General features: G+C 54.8%; 2 protein-coding genes across 2 annotated transcripts; one reads left to right on the top strand and one right to left on the bottom strand.

Annotated features, from left to right (window-relative positions):
• Window positions 1–1940: 1940 nt before the first annotated feature.
• Scarf2 (scavenger receptor class F member 2) lies at window positions 1941–13015 on the top strand. Its single transcript, XM_038346604.1, is given in 12 exon segments — window positions 1941–1961; window positions 1963–2093; window positions 6772–6830; window positions 6925–7026; window positions 7202–7721; window positions 7808–8026; window positions 8162–8290; window positions 8797–8900; window positions 8977–9094; window positions 9300–9415; window positions 10670–10822; window positions 11462–13015. Coding segments are annotated over 12 exon segments (2523 nt in total). The 3' UTR covers window positions 12313–13015.
• Window positions 13016–21522: 8507 nt separating this feature from the next.
• On the bottom strand, window positions 21523–22878 carry Znf74 (zinc finger protein 74). The gene is given in 4 exon segments (XM_038344440.2): window positions 21523–21884; window positions 21887–21943; window positions 21946–22233; window positions 22236–22878. Coding segments are annotated over 4 exon segments (1350 nt in total).
• Between the last annotated feature and the right edge of the window lie 313 nt (window positions 22879–23191).

Here is a 23191-nt window from a genome sequence, read left to right as displayed (position 1 = left end):
TTCAATCCCAAATTTTGGACAAACTTGGAGATTGGCTGGGTTTTGTGCTCCGGGATTGTGCTCAAGGATTAGTTGGGTTTTGTGCTTACTTGGTCAGGGCAGAGTGTGTTTCTTTGGCTCTGTTTCAGACTCAAAGTGTGTTTCTTTCATTGCCTTTTTAGTCTTTGGCTCTGGTTCAGGACCAGGGTGGGTTTCTTTCACTGGCTCTGCTTTCAGGTCCAAAGTGTGTTTCTTTGGCTCTCCTTTTGGGCCTAAGTATTTTTTTTCACTGGCTCCAGGTTCATGGCCAGGGTGGTGTCTGTGGCTGTCCTTTTTACCTTTGGTCTCCATTTGTCAGTCCTTTTTTTTTTTTCTCATGGTTTATTATTTTTTTTGAGATTGAAAAAGTGCCATCTCCTTACCTCCGAATCCCCCACGCCTTCCCATCCTCCTCCACATTCTTCACTCCACTCATGCGCACCCTTCCCTCCCCTCCCCTTCCACCCATACCTCCCCTCCCTCCCTCTCAAGGCCAAGGAGCCATCAGGGTTCCCCACTCTATGCTAAGACCAAGGTCCTCCCAACTCCCCCCAGGTCCAGGAAGGTGATCGACCAAGCTGAGAAGGTTCCCACAGAGCCCGTCCATGCAGAAGAATCAGAGCCCAGAGCCATTGTCCTTTGCTTCTCAGTCAGCCCCCACTGTTGGCCACATTCAGAGAGACGGGTTTGGTCGCATGATCCATCAGTCCCATTCCAACTGGAGTTGGTGATCTCCCATTAGTTCTGTCCCACCGTCTCCATGAGTGAACGCACCCCTCTCGTTCCTGACTTTCTCCCTCATGTTCTCGCTCCTTCTGCTCCTCATCAGGACCTTGGGAGCTCAGTCCAGTGCTCCAATGTGGGGCTCAGTCACCTTCCCCATCTGTCGCCAGCTGGAGGTTCCCTCACGGTCCTGACTTTCTTTCTCATGTTCTCTCTCCTTCTGCTCCTCATCAGGACCTTGGGAGCTCAGTCCGGTGCTCCAATGTGGGGCTCTGTCATTTTCTTCATCTATCGTCAGGTGGAGATTCAGTTCAGATGGAATGTCAGGGCACAGGATCAGGGATTCCAGGCAGCCCAGGGTCGCAGCCCAGACAAAAGGGCCAAGGTGGGGGCAGGGCGGGATGGAATACCTTTTTTTCCATTTGTCAGTCTTGACACCACGTTCTGGACTTTTCTTTCTTGGGAGCCAATAACCTTCTTGAGTTGAATTCATACCCTGGGCACCCCCAGTTCCTATGGGCACCCCAGTTCCTTTCCATCCCTTAACAGGGCTTCTGAGTTTCACTTTCTATCTTCAATGTCCCCATCATATCAGAGACCTTGACTGTTCCTTCTGCTCCCACCTCTCCAGTATTTCCAGCAGCCAACCCCTTTCCCTAGGTCTCCAGTTCATTTCCACTGGTCTTTGCCTACATCTTGCACTCTGCTGGAGATGTTGATGGCACACCACAGGACAAGGCCCCAAGGGGTGTCCTTGGCTTCAGTCCGAGGCCAGTGTGTGACCCAGGGCCTTTGCTGGGGCCCCTTCCCTCCCGAACTTGGCGGCTCCAGTACCAGTGCTGTCTGGCAAGGCGGGTGGAAAGGCGCAGACCAGGACTCTTTCGTGGACTCCTGCAGCTCCTTCCTCCCGCAGCGCTGCCCGGGCCTCCCCAACTTCGCCCGGGGTTCGTGCGTGGCCAGGTGGGGGCGGGGGCCGAGCAAAGGGGCGGAGGCGCGGCCGGAGGGTGGGGTCTGGCGCGCGGGGCGGGCGCTGCAGCCTGGCCGGCCGCGCTGGCCCAGGATCAGGGAGCCGATGTGGAATTTCCTGCCCGGCCCGGCGCCCCTCCTGCCGCCCCCCGCCCGGCCTCGCACTCCGCTTCCGGCCGCCCTCGCCGCGGCCGCACCCGCGCCCGCGCCCACCCGCGCCTGCCCCGCGCCTCATGGAGGGCGCAGGGTCCCGGGGGGGCCGGGCCGGCGCGGTGCCAGGGAGCCCGAGGGCCGCCGCCGCCGCTGCTGCTGCTTTGGCTGCTGCCCGCTCTAGCGGCGTCCCAGGAGTTGAACCCGCGAGGCCGCAACGTGTGCCGCGCGCCCGGGTAGGAGCTGGGCCTGGCCGAGGCTTGGGGCGCGAAGCGGGCTGGGGGTAGCGGCTCCCCATTGCGGTCCGGGGTATCCAGGACCTCGCTAAACTGGTCACACGAGTCTCTCGGGCCTCTCTCGCGACTTGGGCTCGGTTCCAGGCCGAGTCTGGGCCCCAGGGGCGCATTGGAGGGCCAACTGGACCGGAGATCACCTGAGGGGATAACGGGACGCTGTGGGCCCTCAGAGGTGGTACTGTGTAGTGTCCAAATATGTCAGGAAAGACCAGAAAAGAGCTACTCTCGAGGCCAAGGAAGGGCATTCCGAGGGAGGGAACAGCATGTGCACAGACAGGCTCCAGGAGCCAGAGGCTTGAGCCTGGAAAGGGGGCGAGAAGGGCGAAGGAGCGAGCTAGGCACTGGGAAAGTCTTTGAGACTTAGAAGGATGGATTTGTTTTGGTTCTTGGGCGCGGAGTGGGAGGCAGATGGTAGTGGAAGTGAGCACGGAAAAGCCGGAGCTCACGTTGGACCAGAAACCGGAGTGGTGAGGACAATGATGGACGCGCGGTGGGAGGACGTGGGAACCCCTGTGGGCTCCTAGGGCGGACACTGGGTGCGCGGAGGTGGGTGTCTGAGCGGATCTTGCTGGGGAAGCCGGTGTGGGACAGGCCCAGCCAGAGGCCGTGGAGCCCGGAGCCTGTGCCGAGGGTGAAGAGCGACGCCGCCGAGTCGGCGCAGAAGCCCAGGGACCTGTCGGCTGGTCCGATTCACGACGCACTCAAGTCATCTCTGCACAGAGCCGAGGAACCCGCGGTGGGGCGCCTCTGCGGGTGCTGGGGAGACTGCGTTGACACACTCCAGGCTGGGGCCCCCGGTTGCGCTCTGGGTCTAAGGTCCCCCGGGGGTGCGAAACGTCAGCCAGGGTTTCGGAGGGTCAAAGTAGACAGGGGGCTGCAAACTGACCGCACGGTTTCCGAACTCGGATGGAGATGCGGCAGACCACTCCCGGCTGTGAGCCCCGCCTCGGAGGCGGGAGCCCGCCTGGTTAGCCATCTGCTTCGCATCGCCGCCGCCGCCGCCTCCTCCCGGGCCTCCCGGGCCTCCCCGGCCCCAGGAATGTAGCGGCAGAGGCAGGCGGGGCGGTGCCTGGGGAGGGCGGTCAGCCCGCACCAGGCCTTCTCCTCCAACGGGCCGGCTCGGGTGGTGGGTGAAGCTGGAGTGGGGGAGCCCTTGGCTTCCAATATTCCCGCCGACCGATCTCAGGAGGAGGTGGGCTGTTTCGGTAACACACAGCCGCGATGGATTTGCCTTCATACCGTGGCGACACACTGCCCCGGCTGTCTGGGTTTAACAAATATTTGAATTTTCTGGGTCTTTCTCCACCTCCGTTAAGTAATGTTGGATGGACTTCAGCTCCTGGTGCTGGAGTTGGGGGGTAGGTTGCCGTGACTGTGTGTGGAGTGTTTGTGGGAAAAACGGTCTCTGGACTGTGCCCACCCGAGTCTGGACCATCCTTGTGATTATAACGAATGAGGTCCAGGAAGGAAAAGTGCGAGCTCAGCCAGTAAGTACATCATGTTGTGCACTCTGTGCTGGTCCTGTTAGTGCAGGGGCTCTGCCCCAGAGTCCAGTGCCTGTGTACCAAGTGGTTATTGAGTTGGGAGTGCCTTTCCTTTAGCATGATCAGGGGAAACCCACCATAATGAGCACAGGCTTACAGGAGAGAAGGAGGCAGTCCTGAAGGTATTTGAGACGCAGCTCACCCTATACTCCTCCCCCTTCTAGAAGGTTCCTTGGAAGCCCTGCAGATGCTGGGGAAGGGTGTGAGGGGGGTGCATAGGAGGTGTGTCCAGTGCTCTAAAAATGAGGCCGCTTTTCTTCGAGAGGACACCTAAACAGGTAAGGATGCGCTCTTAGGCAGGGGATGAGCTAGTTAGGAGATCAAAGGTGACTCTCTGGAGGCTGGAAGAGAGAGCAGAGCAGACCTATTTCTTAGTGGTGTGAGCATGGTCTCAGCTTCACAGCATGGCAAGCATAGGAGGGGCAGAGGCCACCTGAGACAGAGGAGACAGAATACAGAGGAGGTTGGCTCTTGACACTCCCGAGATCTCTGGGTTGTGATGTCATCCAGTGGGCAGCTGCATTAAGGAGTCTAGCTTTGAGGGGGCAGGCCACACTGGAGCAGATCCCATAGCATGACTCTTGACCTGGTGGGGACTGGGAGAGCTCCCTGGAGAAGCTGGCATGGACAGGACAGAGAAGAGCCATGTCTGGGGGCAAGAGGAGAGCCAGACGTGTGGGAACCTAGAAGAGGGGTAGGTGCAGAAGCTTCCTTGCTTGGATCTGGGAGTGACCAGGGACAGATATAGATCTAATGAGAGGGCTCTAAAGTGGGGGAAATGAGCTGGTTGCCACACAGCAATGGTAGTGGCCTCCAGAGCATTGGCCTGTAGCACCACACACTTCTGATTCATCAAGGTAGCGCTCACTCGACAGCCACCCTAGTTTGCAGTGATGATTCCTGCTAGAATACATGACACTTGTCTTGGTGAACAGGAATGGGCTTGGGTCTGCTGCTAGCTGTAGTCAAAGGCCTCCATACCAGTAGCCTGCTCACATTACTGTAAATCGCCCTGCACAGACAAGGAACTTCCTTGAGCTGCAGGTTTTTGTTTTGTTTTGTTTTTGTTTTTGAAGACAGGGTTTCTCTGTAGCTTTGGAGCCTGTCCTGGAACTAGCTCTTGTAGACCAGACTGACCTCGAACTCACAGAGATTCGCCTGCCTCTGCCTCCCAAGTGCTGGGATTAAAGGCGTGCGCCACCACCGCCCACTAGCTGCAGGTTCTTTAGCGAAACAGTGGGACTTGAAGCTTCTGGACTGTGTGTAAAGGAACATGCCACCAAGGATGACGATCTGAGTTCAATTGCCAGAACCCTTGTGGTGGAAGGAGAAAATTGACCTTCACAAGTTGTCCCCAATCTCCACATGCACAAAGTGGTTTATATGTTCTTTCTCTGTCTCTGTTTCTCTCTGTCTCTGTCTCTCTCACACACACAGGTGGAGGGAGAGAAATGTATGTTTGCATGCTTGTTTGTTTTAAAGAATGGGACCCAGGGATCTGACCAGAGAAAAAGGCTAGGATGCTTGCAGTTTGCTGGTTACTGCAGTCTGCTTTCCTACATATGCCGGCCCGCCCGGAAACACCATTGAGTGTGGCCCTAGATCCAGACTCCCAAGCACAGAACCGTGTACTAGGCCAGCCAGGGAGGACAGGACCCAGTGTTTCTGGGCTCCTACCAGGCCACCTGGCAATTGTGAAGAAGAGCTATCTGGAGAGTCTGGTCTAGAGCCAGGTGGAAGTGAGACATGGGCCTGTGGACCCTGGTCTCTCTGAGAAGGGATCCTTGGCATCCCTGGGGCAAGGTTGGTGGGCCAATGTGGACAACAAAAGCAGGCATGTTTCGTTTTCTGTGGTTTACACTTGTATCTGTGGAAATATGCAAAGCCCTGTTCCCTAGTTTAAGGTTTTATGAGCCCTGTCCCTAAGGTCCCAACTTTGATCTGGGGGAGAACAGAACTCTTTGGCTGGGCACAGGGTCTTTTGAGGCAGCTGGATCCTATCTACAATATGACTATTACCCCCAAACTGATCTGGGGCAGTGTGGGCTTTCCTTTCAACCTGCCCCCAGACCCTACGGGGTTCTAAATTCCCTAGCCTCAGAGGAAGCACACTTGTTTTCTTTAAACTGTAAATGGATGCTACATTTCTATAGGATGGAGGTAAAACTCTGGAGCTCAGGAGGCTCTGGGGAGCTATGACTTCAGTGAGTGCCCCTTCTACTGTCCCAATGGGTACACACAAACTCAATTCCAAGGCACCTCCCCTGGCTTCATTTGACAGGGCTTTCACACCAGAGGCCTTTCCAGGATGAACCACCCTGAAATGATGCAGTCAGAAATTCTGGGGTGTAGCTCAAGGTTTCGCAGTCAGCAGAAGTCCCCTGAAAAGCAGACATTGCAAGCACTTTGTAAGATCATATAAACAAGAGTAAAACATTAAATACAAATAGATACTGCCTCTGGAAGGCTCTGGGCCTCAGTTTACTTTGACCCCCATGTGTGGTTTCCCTGGCCTACAGCAAGGTTCCCAGGTGTCTGCCTCCAGGAAACCCCTTGGGGGAACTCTGCAGGGTCTACATTGGCACCATCCTCTCCTCGAGGATGCTCGGCCACCATGGGTTTTAGCCCCACGTGCCATCGGGCTCATCTGGCAATGGTGCCATCGTAGCCATGTCACATTGGGATCCCTAACACCCATCTGGCTAGGCCCCCAACCCTGAGAAAGGTGCTAGACCTTCAAAAAGATCATGAGAGGCAGGTGGCTCCCTCCTCCTACTCACAGTGGCCCCTTCTTGGCCTCACTGGGTCCATCCGATTTCTTACCCTTGAGGCTGATGGGATGGAGGAGCCCCTGTAGATGACAGTTCTTGGAGGTCAGCTCTTGGTGTCTTGCTCTTTGCTCCTTTTGTATGAGCCAGAATTCTGGCAGCGGAGAAGTGTTAGTTCCCTCGCCTACCACTGTCTGACCGCCGCAGGCTTGGATATTCAAGCACCTCCCTAAGGCAGGACACCGTGAAGGCTGGGGAAGGAGTGTAGGGGAAAGGGCTTCGGACTCAGAAGTCCTCTGCTTCAAGTTCCCAGGTGCTCACGTGCTGCGCTGGCTGGAGGCAGTTGGGGGATGAGTGTGGGATCGGTGAGTGAGGCTTTCTGGGGTCCTGGGCAGGTGGGGGAGGTGCAGGGTGAAGGTGGAAAGAGCACTGCTGCAGCTCAGCCCTTCTTGTTTGCAGCCGTGTGTGAAGGAAATTCTACATGCTCAGCAAACGAGGTGTGCGTGCGGCCAGGCGAGTGCCGCTGCCGTCATGGCTACTTCGGTGCCAACTGCGACACTAGTGAGCGCGGGGCGAGGTGGGGTTGGGTGTTGGACAGCTTGGAGGGAAACTAGAGAGATTACAAGGAGGCAGATTGGGGCTGGATTGGCTTTGGGGGCTGGCTATGGCAGAGCAGAGGATGGGGTGTATGCAGGCTAACAACTAAGTTATCATCCCGCCCCTCGGGTTCTTGCAGAGTGCCCGCGCCAGTTCTGGGGCCCCGACTGCAAGGAGAGGTGCAGTTGTCACCCTCACGGACAGTGCGAGGACGTGACCGGACAGTGTACGTGTCACGCGCGCCGCTGGGGTGCGCGCTGCGAGCATGCGTGCCAGTGCCAGCATGGCACGTGCCACCCACGGAGCGGCGCGTGCCGCTGCGAGCCGGGCTGGTGGGGTGCGCAATGCGCTAGCGCATGCTACTGCAGCGCTACATCACGGTGCGATCCACAGACCGGCGCCTGCCTATGCCACGCGGGCTGGTGGGGCCGCAGCTGCAACAACCAGTGCGCCTGCAACTCGTCGCCCTGCGAGCAGCAGAGCGGCCGCTGCCAGTGTCGCGAGCACACGTTCGGCGCACGCTGCGATCGCTATTGCCAGTGCTTTCGTGGTCGGTGCCACCCGGTGGACGGCACGTGCGCCTGCGATCCGGGCTACCGGGGCAAGTATTGTCGCGAGCCATGCCCCGCTGGCTTCTATGGCCTGGGTTGTCGCCGGAGGTAAGCACGGGGGCCCGGTAGGTAGCGGGAAGACGGAGGGGGTGAGGTAGAGGTCCATCAGGCTCAGCTTCCTTACCCTTCCCTAGGTGTGGCCAGTGTAAGGGCCAGCAGCCCTGCACTGTAGCCGATGGCCGTTGTGTGACGTGCGAACCCGGCTGGAACGGAACCAAATGTGACCAACCCTGCGCCACCGGTTTCTATGGCGAGGGTTGCGGCCACCGCTGTCCACCCTGCCGCGACGGGCACGCCTGCAACCATGTCACTGGCAAGTGTACACGCTGCAATGCGGGCTGGATTGGCGACCGGTGAGCAGCCCGCGCTTATTTCGGCCCAGACACGCAGCTCCCTGGCCCTGGTTCCCACACAGTCCCTGCACGGTGGGTTCTGTAGGTCTGTGGCCTTTGTACATTTCAACTCACACCTCCTATCTTGATACCAAGGTGCGAGACCAAGTGCAGTAATGGTACTTACGGTGAGGACTGTGCCTTCGTGTGCTCTGACTGCGGCAGCGGCCACTGTGACTTCCAGTCCGGGCGCTGCCTTTGCAGCCCTGGTGTTCACGGACCTCAGTAAGTAGGGCCCTGGAGAGGGATAGGTAATTCATATCCTACACTAGGGCCTCCAGCCAGAGCTCAGGGACCCATACTCCAGTGAGTGGCAGCAAGCACTTTGGGGCAGTATCTGATATGGAGCCTGCCCTCAGACTGCAATCTGGCCAAAAGGCATCCTGATGTGAACAGATAGGGTATAGAGCGAGTCAGTGGTCTGAACTGGGATCTCTATTTTCCACTCGCACAATGGTCAGTCCCTGGTAACCACGCCTCATCCTTCAGACTTCCTCCTGCAGATAGCACACACACACACACACACACACACACACACACACACACACATTTCCAAACTGTGGTGATCAAGTGAGTGGCCGCCCTCAGGTGGGGGTGGGTTTCAGCCTCTAGAGAACAGAGTCAGGGGCTTGCCTAGAGCACCAGGGACCAGCGATCAGTGGCGGCTGGTGCAGGAGAAGGAGACATTCTAGAGAGCCACCGCGGCCCTCCTTGACCTCAAAACTTTGCAGCTGTAATATAACGTGCCCGGCCGGGCTCCATGGCGTGGACTGCGCCCAGGCTTGCAGCTGTCACGAGGAATCATGCGACCCGGTCACCGGTGCCTGCCACCTGGGTGAGTGGATGAAGAACGTCGGGCCTGGGAATGAAGTGGGGTGCGTGATCCTGCGCTGAGCCGCTGCTCCCCACAGAGACCAATCAGCGCAAAGGTGTGATGGGCGCCGGTGCGCTGCTCACGCTGCTCCTCGGCCTGCTGCTCTCGCTGCTCGGCTGCTGCTGCGCCTGCCGGGGCAAGGATCCGGCCCGCCGGTGAGGCCCCAAGCCAGCCCCTACCCACCGCTTGGTTTAGGTCGCACGCTCTCAGTGACAGGGTGTGCTTCTTGAATCCAGATCTCACCCCTGGGGCAGGGCGCAGCCCTCTCTTTCTTCCCGCCCTCCCTTTTCTGTTCCCACCGAGACTGAACCTCCCCTCCCAGTCCCGCCCCGCCCCTTCGCTCAGGCCCCGCCCCCGCAGGGAGCTCTCTCTGGGAAGGAAGAAGGCACCTCAACGTCTTTGCGGGAGTTTCAGCCGCATCGGCATGAAGCTGCCCCGAATCCCGCTTCGCAGACAGAAGCTGCCCAAAGTCGTAGGTGAGAATGTAGGCTCTGGGACTTGGAGTTTCTAAAAAATGGTGTACAGGGGTACAAGACTCCGTGTAGAAGTGGGGGTGAAGGAAGGGCGGATGCAGCTATGGGAGCGACTGTAGGGGAAGGAAGAAGTGCTAGATGTGTGCGCAGATGTTGGGGGTATGCAGGAGGCACGGGAATCCACGAGAGATTGCATGGCAGCCACCTGACCTGTAGGTGTCTGCCCTACATTGAGGTGCAGAGCTGCAGGGGAAATACATGTGTATATGATGAAGCACACCCGACAGTTTGGTTGGCTCCCCACAGTTACTGGAACCCTTCCTGGGGAAGGGCAGGCTGGTCCACTGTAGAGTCTCTAGTAGATGTTCAATGTGATGGCAGGCAAGTAGGTGGTTCCTTCCTTTAGGCAACTTCTTTCTGAAGATTGGTGGGGACAGTTCAGTCTCTTAGGTCAAGGGGACAGCTGAAAAATGCTTTGGTTTATTCTAGCAGCATAACTTCTACGGACACAGGTATCAGGAAAGCCAGAGCACCGCCCTTGTCTTGCCCCTGTCCATTTGAACTCTGGAGTCCTCTAGGCCAGGTCCCAGCAGGCAAGAGTTCAGAGTTCGTTGGAAAACGTGGGGACCTGCCTGGCCACATGTGCTAGGGTCTCTATGATTTTCCGTACACTTAGTCTCCTCTTTCAGCTCCCTAGCTGACTGCATTCGGCTTGCATCTTTTTTTTCTGCTTCTTTCTTTTAAAATTCTTTTACTCATTTTATGTGTAAGGTATTTTGCCTTCATGTGTGTGTGCACCACTGTACACTTGGTGCCTGTGGAGGCCAAAAGAGGACATCAGATCCTCTGGAACTGAAGTTATAGATGGTATGAGCTACAATGAGGGTCCTGGAATGGAATCATCCAGATCCTCTGGAAGAGCAGCCAGTGCTCTTAGCCATTCCTCCAGCCCGGTTTTTGTTGTTAACTCAGCTGTCTAGCCCAGGCTAGTCTCAAGCCCACAGTCACCCTCCTCCCTCTGACTCAAGAACGGGGGTTACAGGCGTCAGCACCAGGCCGGCTTCTTTCGCATGTCTTCTTCCTGGGTTTGCTTGCTGCCATCCTTCAGCCCTGAGCTAAGGTGACTCAGTTGAACCTCATGTCCCACCTGCAGCTTTCCTAGGGACTGATCATGACCTCATCGTTCACATTAGGTACTTAAAGGTACATATTGGGGAAAGGCAGCATCCCTGGCAACTCTGTTTCTCATTTTTTCAGTGGCTCATCATGACCTAGACAACACACTCAACTGCAGTTTCCTGGAACCACCCTCAGGGCTGGAGCAGCCCTCTCCATCATGGTCGTCCAGGGCTTCCTTCTCGTCCTTTGACAGCACAGATGAAGGCCCCGTGTACTGTGTGCCGCACGAGGGTGAGTGGTCCTGCGCGGGTCTCCCTCCGGCACAGTGAAAGGCCTTGCTCTCTATGTTGGAGGTGGTGGTAAGGGAATCAGGAAACCAAGAGACCAATACCTAGAAGCTGTAGTCAGAGAGGCCTCCAGCAAAAAGTTGAGCTCTTCTGCTCTGCCGGGGTGAAATTTCTTGTTCCTAGCCAGTCATATTAACTTTTGGGACCGGACCTGGACAGGGAATGGCAGAGGAGACGGAAACAGAATAGGTAGTGGGAAGGAACTGGCTTCTCCTACTTTGGTGCCGGTAGGTGACCTTCAGCAAGTGACTATTCCCTCAACATCAGAAACCTTATTTCTTAAAGGACATGAATCCGCTTAAAGTTGGATGGCTGTGGCCCCTGAGACTGGAGTATGGTGGGGGAAGGGCACTAAGTGTGGAGCCTGAGCCCTGAAAAAGTATCCCTCATTCCCCAGCAGTCAGCTCACACCCTGGGGGTTCCCACTAAGTTCATGGTAATGCAATGGAAGCAGCAGGCATGCCTGAATGTCCGGACCACACAGAGACAGCTGGGCCTCGGCCGAGGGGGGAGGGTCACGTGTGGAGGTTGGATCCACGCGCTATTCTTGGATGTTGTGACTCGCTTGTCCTTCCCTGGTTAGAGGCGACTGAGAGCCGTGACTCGGAAGCTCCTGCCGCACTGGCTGAGGTGCCCGCTGCGTCCCCAGCGCCCACGAGCACCTCGGCGCCCGCGGAGGAGGCAGCCGCCCTCCCTGCATCCTCAGACAGCGAGCGCTCGGCGTCCAGCGTGGAAGGGCCCGGAGGAGCGCTCTACGCGCGTGTGGCCCGGCGCGAGGCCCGGCCGGCCCGGGCCCGAGGTGAGGCTGGGGGCTTGTCACTGTCTCCATCGCCCGAGCGCAGGAAACCGCCGCCACCCGACCCTGCCACCAAGCCGAAGGTGTCCTGGATCCACGGCAAGCAGGGCGCCGCCACCGCCGCCCCGTCGCCGCCGCCCGCAGGTCGCATAGCTGCGCCGAGCCCTAGCGGGAGGAAACGGACCCCCAGCAACACGTCGGTGCAGCCGCCGGGCCCGAGCGAGGAGGTCCCCGCCCCGGCCGCACCCTCGCCGCCCCGGGCCCGAGCGCGCGGCCGCGGCCCGGGTCTCTCGGAGCCCACGGACGCGAGTGGCCCCCCGCGCAGCGCGCCCGAGGCCGCTTCCATGCTGGCAGCCGAGCTGCGCGACAAGACTCGCAGCCTGGGCCGTGCCGAGGGGCCGCCGGGACCGCGGGAGAAGCCGCCGCCGCCGCAGAAGGCCAAGCGCTCCGTGCTCCCTGCCTCGATGGTCCGCGCCTCTCCGGCATCGGAGGCCACGGCGCCCGAGAAGGCAGTGGTCGCTCCGTCTGCGCCCGATACCCCTCGGAAGAAGACCCCCATCCAGAAACCGCCTCGGAAGAAGAGCAGGGAGGCGGCAGGGGAGCCGAGCAGGCCGGGCGCGCCACCCGCAGTTTCCTAGGTTCGCAGGGCGCGAGCCACCGCGTTTCTCGGCGGCGTTTCCCGCGCGGCCGCAGCGAAGCATTTCATTGGCCCAAGCAGCTAGCGCCCGGCACGAGGCTGTGTCTGATTGGCCCGGGCTCCAGCAACCGCTGCGGGCTTGGATCTGCTCTCAGGCCAGACAGACACTTAGCTGGCTACTCGCTCCCACTAGCTGTGTTGGGGAGTTTTCTAGCAATCTGCGTCTCATTGGCCATGGCTGGGAGAGCCTACAGACTTCATACTGGCCAAGAGCGTGCTTGTCTGGGCTACCCTGTCATTGACTGACACCTAGCGTGTCTGCCTCTCAGTTGCCAGGGCCTGGTGCCTATGGCTGTGGGATCTTTTTCTTGAAAATAGCCTGAGGCTGCTTCCACGGACTGGGCTCCTGAGTATCTGGTTGACTCGAACCTGGGAAGGAGAGCTGGTCTCTGCCCCTCAGGGGGCTCAGCGCACCTTGGCCTGTCCCTTCTCCACCCACACCAGCCCTGGTCCCTCAGCTGTCAAGCTGGTTTTGATGGCTTCCCACCACCCCACTATTGTGGGAACCCCAGGGGCGACTCTGATGGCCTTAGATGTATTTATAGGCCCTGGGCAGGGCTGCTTCCGTCCCATCTGGCGCCTCCAGGATGGGTTCCTCCTAGCAGGGCCAAGCCAAAGCTTTCTTAATAAAATGCTTCTCCCCACTTCCTGTGCTCTGATTACTTCCTACCTGAGGTTGTGGGCAAAGATGCCCCTTTGGAACCTGTATGTGACATCTTCTGGACTCCTCCAGTTAAATAGAACCTTGGTGTCCCCAGTGTGAGTCCCCAGGAGCTTGAAAAGTGTGCCAAGCTGGACGGTGATGGCACACACCTTTAATCCTAGCACTCAGGAGGCAGGGGCAGGCCAATCTCTGTGAGTTGGAGAACAACCTGGTCTACAAGAGCTAGTTCCAGGACAGGCTCCAAAACTATAGAGAAACCCTGTCTCGAAAAACTAAAAAAATAAAAAATAAAAAAATAAAAAAAGAAAGAGAGAGAAAGAAAAAAGAAGAAGAAAAGAGTGTCAAATCTACCAGTCCTGAGCTGTCATATCACTTGGGAAGGAGAGTGGATCCAGGGGTCAGAACCGTTTCTGCAGAGACAGATGGGGACAAGGGACAATGGGCAGTGGGCAGCCTCCAGCCAAGCTCCCAAAGCAGTCTGCCACTGCACACAGCCTGGGGTCTGCCTCAAAGGATGCCTTGCGGCCGTGGGAACTTGTCTACCCCCACCTCCACATGCTTCAAGAGGGGACAGAGAGGGAAGCCAGCCTGCTGCTGGGCTTTCTGTCCCCACCCCACCCTAGCACCTTCACTTCTGGCCCACTTCTAACTGGATCTTCCGAGCCCCGGACCCGTGCTCCTCCCGTCACACACTTTTCTTTGTTGTTGACATTGAACTTATGCCTCTGCTTCCCAAGTGCTGAGACTATAGGTGTGACTTCTCCATGTTTTTTGCTTTTTAATTTGAAAGATTGATTCGTTTAGATATGTGAGTATTTTGTCTGCATGTGTGTATGTGTACCACGTGTGTGCCTGGTGCCACAGAAGTCAGAGGAGGATGTAAAATCCCGTGGGACTGGAGTTATAGATGGTTGTGAACTGCCAGTGGGTGTTGGGAATCAGATGTGGGTTCTCTGCAAAAAGCAAACAATGCTCTTAATGGCAGAGCCAGCTTTCCAGCACTTTCTTCCCCTCTCTTGATGCCCAGCTCCAAATCTGATCCTGCCATTGTCTTCCTGCTTCATGCATCTCCAATGTTGCTAACTCAGGGGTGTTCTCCGCAGGGGCCTTGTTCTCTGGCCAGTCTGACTACTGCTTTGAGGTCCATTTTGGTTCCACACCTGAATGGAGGAGGAGCATTCAGAGTGGCTGGTCGGTACAGCACCTCAGGCTGGCCTGACTGGGGAACACACAGATGGCAGTCCTGCTGCTCTGTGCCAGATGTCTTCCTTTGGCCAGCAAGGCACCCTTCCCGCTTGGGTCTTAATTGGCCTCTGGTCCACTGAGGCACCAGGCCATTCTAGATCCTGGGGCTGCAGTCAGGCTCTGTGTCAGCCGGAAAGGGGTAGCGGCCCAGGCGGGACACTTGTTAGGCCCAATTCTTGACCACTTTATGCCCTTACCAGGCTATCCTGCTACAGTGGTCTTTTGCTTTCTCCTTAATTCCTTATTCTCTCCTTCTCTTTCCCTTGTCTGAACTCTTATGATCTGGGCAGTGCAAGAATGTCTCAGTACTGGCCTGGGGCCTCTCCTCCCACTGTCCAGGAAGTCTGTCTTTCGGCAGCCTCTGTGGGCACATCCCAGAGCAGAGGCCAGTGCTCTCCATCAGTCAGCCCTGCCGCCTGTTGTTGTCCGTCCGGCTCTCCCGCTCCAGGAGAGTTCCCCTTAAAATGTCTTTCACCAGCCGGTATTCCCCACCCCCTCTGGGCTTGCAGTAGTGCCAGCTCCCAGGGCAGGCGCCACAAAAGGGAACCACAACTGCTGGAACCTCTGTTGCCATGGGGACGGGGACCACAGAGCTCACATCTGGTAGTGATTGAGGAGGAAAAATTATGAGTCGTGGAAAACGCAAATATTTTTTTGTAGCACAGAGCACAAAGGAATGTGGGGACTGGAGAGGGGCCTGGGCTCTGTCTGGTTTCCAGCAGGATGCAGCACACATCATTCCGATAGACCAGGCTGTGCCAGACACCACACACATGCGTGCGCACACATGTGTGCACACAGACACACATGTACATGTGCGCACACACATGCATGTGCATGCACGCACACCAGCGGTTGTCTGGCATGTGGCATACATACATTTGCCACTAGGTGCATAGAAATAACAACACACTCAATGCAAAACACACACACATGTGACAAACCAGCGCAGCCCTGAAACACAGAACAAACACACAGCCTCATGCACCACACACAAACCACATCCAAAGAAGCAGAGACATACTCATCAAGGCTCCAGAACTCCCTGGGACACAGAAGCAGCTAGACATATCATCCAATAGGAGGAAATGGACCTTCATGTCCAATGCAGACACACTGCAGCTCTGCACATACACAGCAAGGGACACATACCCTGCCACACACATGTTCAGCGAGCCCACAGTAATGCAGAGAACTATCAGCCCTCAAAACACACAAACGAAGGGCGGGGACACAGCAAGACACCTTGCAATATACACACTTCAGGCATGGTGAAAGAATTGGCTCATATCATATGAATCACATGGGATACCTGCCATACGGTATTCGGTAAGAGACCGAATTTCTTGCAGCTTGCACACACACAGTTCCTAATGTGATGAGACAGAGGCAAGAACTGACCTCACACATATGACCCCCACATGCAGAAACAGGAGGCAAGCACTCGGCACACTCACTAAGCCTGTTCTCCGTAACACATACCATTGTACTAGACAAAATGTCAAGGCATGTCCAGGAGCGCTCACCTAAACTTGCAACATACACACCATTGTCATCTGGCAAAAACGTTGAGAGACACTCCTCTGCCGCCATCTACAGCTCCACCCAGGGCACACACACTAGATACAGAGACACAGCAGCACAACCTGTAACATGCATATACTCTACCAAAGCCAGCTGGATATCAAGACATTGACCACACTGTCTCTCTGTGTCTCTGTCTGTGTCTGTGTCTCTGTCTCTCTCTCTCTCTCTCTCTCTCTCTCTCTCTCTCTCTCTCTCTCTCTCTCACACACACACACACACACACACATACCATAGCCCAATGTTCAGACACACAGGAAAGACACGGAAAAGCACACTCAGTCCATAGGTAGAAAGACAGAGGTCCACAGCATGTGCATGCCCCTGAAACACCCAGATGTGTTGAGACAAGTACTGGGAGTCATCTGAGAACTGTGACCCAGAAAAACAAGAGGTGTAGCATGTACAATATCCTGGTCAATCCTCAGCATCACCCCAAACAAGCAACAACAACAAAAGCAATTGGGAAGGAAGAAAAAGAAAGTTGTTTGGGATAAGGTAACTTTCGCTGCATCATGGATCTTCTTAGGTGTTTCAGTTACAGCAGCCTTTGTCTAGCTGCCTGGCTGCTGGGAAGGGTGTAGGGTGTCAGAGTGTCGATGGATACAGTGACCCCAAAGGTGCTTGTTGCACACAGCAACATGGAAGCTATTCCAGTGGCTTTTTTTCTTTACCAGACAGTCTTCCTTCCTTCCTTCCTTCCCTTCCTCCCTCCCTCTCTCCCTCCTTCCTTCTTTCCATCCTTTCTCCCCTCCTTTCCTCCCTCTCTCTCTATCTTTCGATTTATTTATTCAGATTTTTAAAATTATGTATACAGTGCTCTGTCTGCATGTATGAAGAGGGCACCAAGTATCATTATAGATGATTGTGAGCCACCATGTGGTTGCTGAAAACTGAACTCAAGACCTCTGGAAGAACAGCCAGTGCTCTTAACTGCTGAGCCATCTCTCCAGCGCACAAACAGTGTTTCTTGTAGCCCAGGCTGGCCTCAAACTAGCTTTGTAGCTGAGGATGACTTGAGCCTCTGATACCCTTATCTCCAAGTGCTGGGATTATAAGTGTTCAGCACCATGCCTAATATAAACAGTGCTAGGGATCGAACTCATGGCTTCGGTTATACTAGGCAAGCACTCTTCCAACCAAGCTATGCCCCTAACATCTCCAATGGCTTCCCTGTTTTTATTTTGTATGTATGAGTGTTTGCCTGCTGTCTGTGGAAGCTAGAAGAGCTGGGAATCAACCCAGGACCTCTGCAAGAGCAGCAGGAGCTCTTAACTGCTGCCTCATCTCTCCAGACCAGCCCCCAACTACTTTTTTCTTTAAAGACAGGGTTTTACTACATAGCCCTGGCTGTCCTAGAACTCTGTGTAGACTAGGCTGGCCTCGAACTCACAGAGATACACACCTGTCTGCCTCTTGAGAACTGGGATTAAAGGTGAACACCATTATATCCAACATCCAGATTTTATGTCCACGTTGAGAAGCAAGTGCTTAAAACATTCATTCTAGAGGCATGGCATTTGCCATTTCAATCACACTGCTGTCTCTTGTGTGGCAGGACAACCTTGCTATTTTAAGACCAAAGATGGGACCTCTCTGAACACTGCTATTAAGGTGGACATATTCTTCTGGTGCCATCTAGTGGTCAACCTCTAGAACATCTGGAATCCAAACAGGAGTGTGTATCAAGGGTCTAGTGGGAAAATAGCCTTGCTGTTTGTCTGGTGACAAACAGCACCAAGGTGGGGGGCAGGCTCAGGTTTTCCATGGGCATGAGCAGCTAGAGGAGCAGCTTGAAGAACACTGTAACACGGGGCTAGGCCGGGCTGGTGGGAACCCGTGGCAAGGACGGGAAGGCACAGGGAAGTAAGAGAAGGCGAGTCTGTAGGAGGGTGTCACTGCCCACTTTGAGGGCACTTCCCAGACTTACAGACTTTCCACTAACTAGGCTTATATTTTAAGACTTAAAAATAATTGTCCTGTGTATGTGATGTGTGCGCACATCTAGGTGCAGGCTCGAGATGCCATAGTGTGCCTATGGAGGTCTGAGACAGCTTGTTGGAATCGGGTCTTTGCTATGTTGTGGATTAAGTGGCAGAACTGGTGAGGTTTGTGAAACAAACGCCTTTACCTGGTAAGCCACAGGGGCTGGTCTCTGCTGGAGCCCAAGCATAGGCCACCCCACACCCCACAACCCCACAATTCCTGTCCATCCCACAAGTTTGTTTTCTTATTCTTTGTTTGAGACAGGGAGGGTCTCACTCTTCACCCCTGGCTGTCCGGGAACTCATTATATAGACCAGGCTGGCCTCAAACTCACAGAGATCTGCTTACCTGAACACAACTCCTGGATCTTCAGGCTTTTCACTTCTGGAAAGTCGAGAGCAAGTTTTAATGAGAACCTGGGGCTTCTAATAGTAACCTGGAAACCAGTGGCCCTCAGAGGACCTTTCTGGGCTCTTCCCAGCATGTGAATCTGGGGTTGGGATAGTATTTTGGATTCATCAAGTCAATTTCCAAATCCCTACTCCCGTGAACTGGGACCAGGACTCACATTAGAACAGGAATTTAAAAATGAGGAAATCCAGGCCATAGATTGGCCTCTTGCCCTCTATCTTGGTTCCTCCGCTTGTTTATACAGCTTTAGGGGTTAGGGGAGCAGGCCAGGTGGTAGTGCTTGCTGCACAAACGTGAGGGAGGGCTCGTGCTTCATGCCCAGTGCTCACATCAGAGGACTGCTGGTAACAGGCATGTTTGAAACTGAAGCACTGACAAAGGGGCCAGGCAGAGCCCTGGGATTTACCAGCCAGCATAGCACCATCATCAAGCCCTAGGTTGCTGTCTCCAAAAACAAGGTAAACGGCCCTTGACAAAAGATTCCTGAGTTTCCCAGTTTAGCTAGACCTACAAGCCCCAGGGTCCCTTTTGTCTCTGCATCTCCACCAGTGTGAGGACAAGCATTCTACTAATCCTGGTTTCTACATGGGTGCTGGGATCTCAACAGAGGCATGTGCCGCTAACTCCAAGTCCTAAGTAATTTTTGGTGTACACGTGTTTAGTGTAGGTGCATGTACGAGTGTGTGTGCCCATGTGTTATTTTGCAGAGGTCAGAGAGGGACAGCGGGTGTCCTGCTATACCACTCTACCTTTTTCCTGGTCTCTTAGGAATCTGGAGCTAGGCCGGTAGTCAACAAGGCTCCTCCTGTCTGTCCCTGCTACAATGCTGAGAGAGTGTGTGTTGGGGATCAGATCTCGGGGTTCCATGCTGGTGCCTCTGTGCCAATTCTCCAGAGCCCCCTAATCTGCGTGTGAGTGCTTGTGGAAGATGGAGACACCAGGTGTCTTTCTTTATGGCTCTCTACCTTATTTATTTATGTTGGGACAGGATCTCTCTGTTTAGCCCTGGCTGTCCTGGAACTCACTCTGTAGACAAGGCTGGCCTCAGATTCAGAGATCCAACTGCCTCTGCCTCCCAACTGCTGATATTAAAGACATGTGCCACCATGTCTGGCTCTAATTTCTTTTTTTAAAATGTTATCTCTGGGACTGGAGAGATGGCTTAGCAGTTAAGGGCCCTGACTGCTCTTCCAGAGGCCCTGGGTTTGATTGGCAGCTCACAACCAGCTGTAACTCCAGTTCTAGGGCATCTAATGTATTCTGGCCTCCATGAATACCAGGCATGAGGTGGTGCACTGGCCTACATACAGATCAAACATACATACATATAAACTAAAAACTAAAAATTAATTTGAAAAAATACCAAGGTCTCACCGATTCAGCTGGACTGACTGGCCTGGAAGTCCCACAGGGCTGCCTGTCCCTGTCCTGCTCTGTGCGGGGATATAGAGTGACTGCACATGTTTTTACATGGGTTCTGGAAACGCCAACTCAGGCCTTCCGGGCATGGCAAGGAGCACTTCACCCCTGACCCGTCTTCACTGCCCTTGTTTTGTTTTCAAAGACGATGCCTAGGTGCGGTTGTGAGGAAAGAACTGAAAGAAAATGCATGCTGATGCTGCAGCCCCAAATCTCAGGCCATGACCCAGGAATGGATACTGAATACTAGTTTTTGTTCTTATAATTTTTTTGTTTTGTTTTTTTGAGACAGGGTTTCTTTGTGTAACAGCCCTGGCTGTCCTGGATCTCTGTGAGTTCGAGGACAGCCTGGTCTACAAGAGCTAGTTCCAGGACAGGCTCCAAAGCTACAGAGAAACCCTGACTCAAACAAACAAACAAACAAACAAACAAAAATCCACCCAACAACAACAAAAAAAGTCTCTCCAACTCAGAAGTAAACATTTTAAAAATGGTGAGGTCAACAGAGGAAGACCCCCCCCCCATATCAATCTCCAGCCTCCACGAGTGTGTGGGCACACATGGCAGGCATGCACATGAGCACACACATACCCACACATACACATGCACACACCCCACACATACACACATATACTCCCACATACACATATACACACACACACACTCACACAATACACACACAGTTCAGGTATTTGTGAAAAAAAATCTATACTGTTGCAACATAAATAAAGGATAAACTATACATACTTAAAGCAATTTAAAAGTTCACAGGGAGCATAGCAGAAGGCAGTGCATCAAATAGCATACATTTATCAGAAATTATGTCTGTTCAATCTTTTCTTTAGTGCTGGGGCTTGAACCCGTGCTTGCTAGGCAAGTTCTTTACCACTGAGATAAGTTTCACATTTTCAATTTCTACTTTTTGTTGAAGCTGAGCATGATGGTGCACACCTGTAATCCAGGACGTGGGAGGAGGAAGTGGGAGGATCAGGAGTGTCAGATCATCTGGCACCAGTGAGTGTGCAGCTGACGTAGACTAGAGAGACGTTCTTTCCCTGGCTCATTCTACCATTGAGCTACACCTCTGGTGTGCGCCTCTCCACACACATTTCCACAGAAAAATTTATTAGCTGGGTGGGGTAGCATGCACCTTTAATCCAGCACTCAGGAGGCAGAGGCAGCTTGGTCTACCAACCAGGTGACCTCCAGGACAGCCAGTGCTAACCAGAGTCCCTGTCTCTAAAAACTAAACCAGCCAGCCAGCCAGCTAGGTACAGTCTCGCAGGCTGGGAAAGGGACTCGGTTGGTACAGAACTTGCTTAACATGCCTGACGTCCCCATTCAGTCCCCAACATGGCATGAAGCAGGCATGGTGGTTCGCACATACCTGTCATCTCATTAGAGGTAGAGACAAGGAGACTGAATAGGATCTTCAAGGGCATTCCCAGCTGTCTAGACCAGCCCAGGCTACATGAAACCCCGTCTCATGATACCTCATTAGTGACCTCTGGCCCCGCTAAGGAAAACACCATGGTTTGATAACTTCAGATCTCTTCTGTAGCTTGTCCCTTCCCCGGTGACCGTATTTAGTGTGAGAGAATGGCTTGTGAGACAACCTCAAGGCTTTTTGGAGGGACAGCAGTCTGGTTCTGAGAGCCTAGAGAGTTGATGACACATTACTTGGGTAATTGGGGTAGTGGCCAGTTAGTGTCACCCTTACAGACAGGACATGCTTGTACTCCAAAGGACAGTTTCTACTGGCCGGAGGCTGTCCATACACAAGAGCTTTGCTACACTCGAGGTGTTTGTGGATTCCGTGCCCCTCGCCTGGGTGTTCCCTGCTCAGCAGGGGCTCAGCAGGTGTCTATTGAGCTGGGTGGCGAAAGGTTTCAACGTGCAGTGCAACGTCTGGTGCTCCGGGTGTGGGCTCCAGCTGCAGGCCTCCCCTGCACACTCGCTGCACTTGGACGCCTTCCCTCTGGAGTGAACCTTTTGATGTTTGATAAGACAGTGGTTCTAGCTGAAGGACTTGCCACACTGGTGGTATTTGTAAAGCTTCTCGCCGGTGTGGATACGCTGATGTACTATGAGGGATGAATGGCAGCTGAAGGCCTTCCAGCACCTGCTGCAGTCAAAGGGCTTCTCGCCGGTGTGGACGCGCTGGTGCACCAGGAGGTAGGAATGGCAGCTGAAGGCCTTCCCGAGTCGGAGCACTGGAATGGCTTCTCCCCCGTGTGCGTCCTCTGGTGGAGGGTGAGGCGCGGCTGTGGAAAGCCTTGCCGCACTCGGCGCACTTGAATGGCTTGTTGCCGCTATGGATCTTTTCGTGCGCGGTGAGCGAGGAGTGGCAGGTGAAGGCCTGGCCGCACCCGCACTTGTAGGGCTTCTCGCCGGTGTGGATGAGGAGGTGGCCAGTGAGGTGCGTGCGCTGGTTGAAGGCCTTCCCAAACTCGCTGCAGGCGTACGGTTTCTCCTCGGTGTGCACCCTGCGGTGCATGCTGAGCAGCGAGCTGCAGCTGAAGACCTCGCAGGCGCCGCACTTGTAGGGCCTCTACAAGTGTGGATGCGATGGTGCACGCTGAGAGATGAGTGGCAGCTGACGGCCTTGCCACACTCACGGCAGAAAAAGGGCTTCTCCCCAGAGTGGCTGCGCTGGTGCTCCACGAGGTCGGTGCTCCAGGGGAAGGCCTTGTTGCTCTCGTGTCGCTTGAAGGCCTTCTTGCCATGCCAGCGCAAGTGCAGTGCCAGAGCTGAGCTCTGCAGGAATACCTTCCCACACTGGCTGCACGCAAACCTGCTCTCCTCGGCATCCCGGCCCATCCAATGCTGCCTGTGCTCCAGTGGGGATTGCCGGGGCTCTTCTGACAGTATGCGTGTCCTTTGGTGGTTCTGGGTCAGTCCCTCTGCGGGCTGGGTGTCTGTGGTGCATCTTCCAGGTGAGTGTTCTTCTGTGGGAGTGTCCTGCTGGGAGGAGAAGGCCTCTTCAGACCCCCTGTGTCTGCTGTGACTCTCCTTTATGCGGTCCCAACTGGCAATAGGAGCTGGCTTCCGCAGCACAACCTTGCTCCCTAACACCGTGTCATCCTGCAGCTCCCAGGTTCCCGCATTACCCAAGCTGGCTCCCATCTGACCTGGCCTCTTCAGCTGCTTCAGAAGCAGCTTCTGAGACAGCCCTGTTTTGTAAAGGTCCTCTTCCATCACCTCAGGCTCCGCTCTGTAAGAGATTGAAGTGGAATTTTCTGTGGGTAAGCCCTGAAACTCAGACTGGATTGCTGATCTGGAGATGCAGGTAAACCAGAAAATTAATTAAGAACCAAAAAGCATCCGGGAGTCTGAAGGCACAAAAACAGAGCCACAGAAGGATTGCTCAAAGGGACCCTTCCAAAGGAACACTCGTCAGGCTTCAAATCAGTCCCTTGAGTGCTCATCTCAGGAGGTCTGGGGATCAGTAGCTAATCCAATCATGTAAACATTCACCAATAGACAGCACCAGCATAAACTCAAGTCTGTG

The sequence above is a fragment of the Arvicola amphibius genome, chromosome 10 (assembly GCF_903992535.2).
Source record: "Arvicola amphibius chromosome 10, mArvAmp1.2, whole genome shotgun sequence".
NCBI classification, from domain to species: Eukaryota; Metazoa; Chordata; class Mammalia; order Rodentia; family Cricetidae; genus Arvicola; species Arvicola amphibius.
The sequence above is the reverse complement of the archived record's forward strand: the minus strand, read 5'-3'. Positions and strand labels throughout refer to the sequence as shown.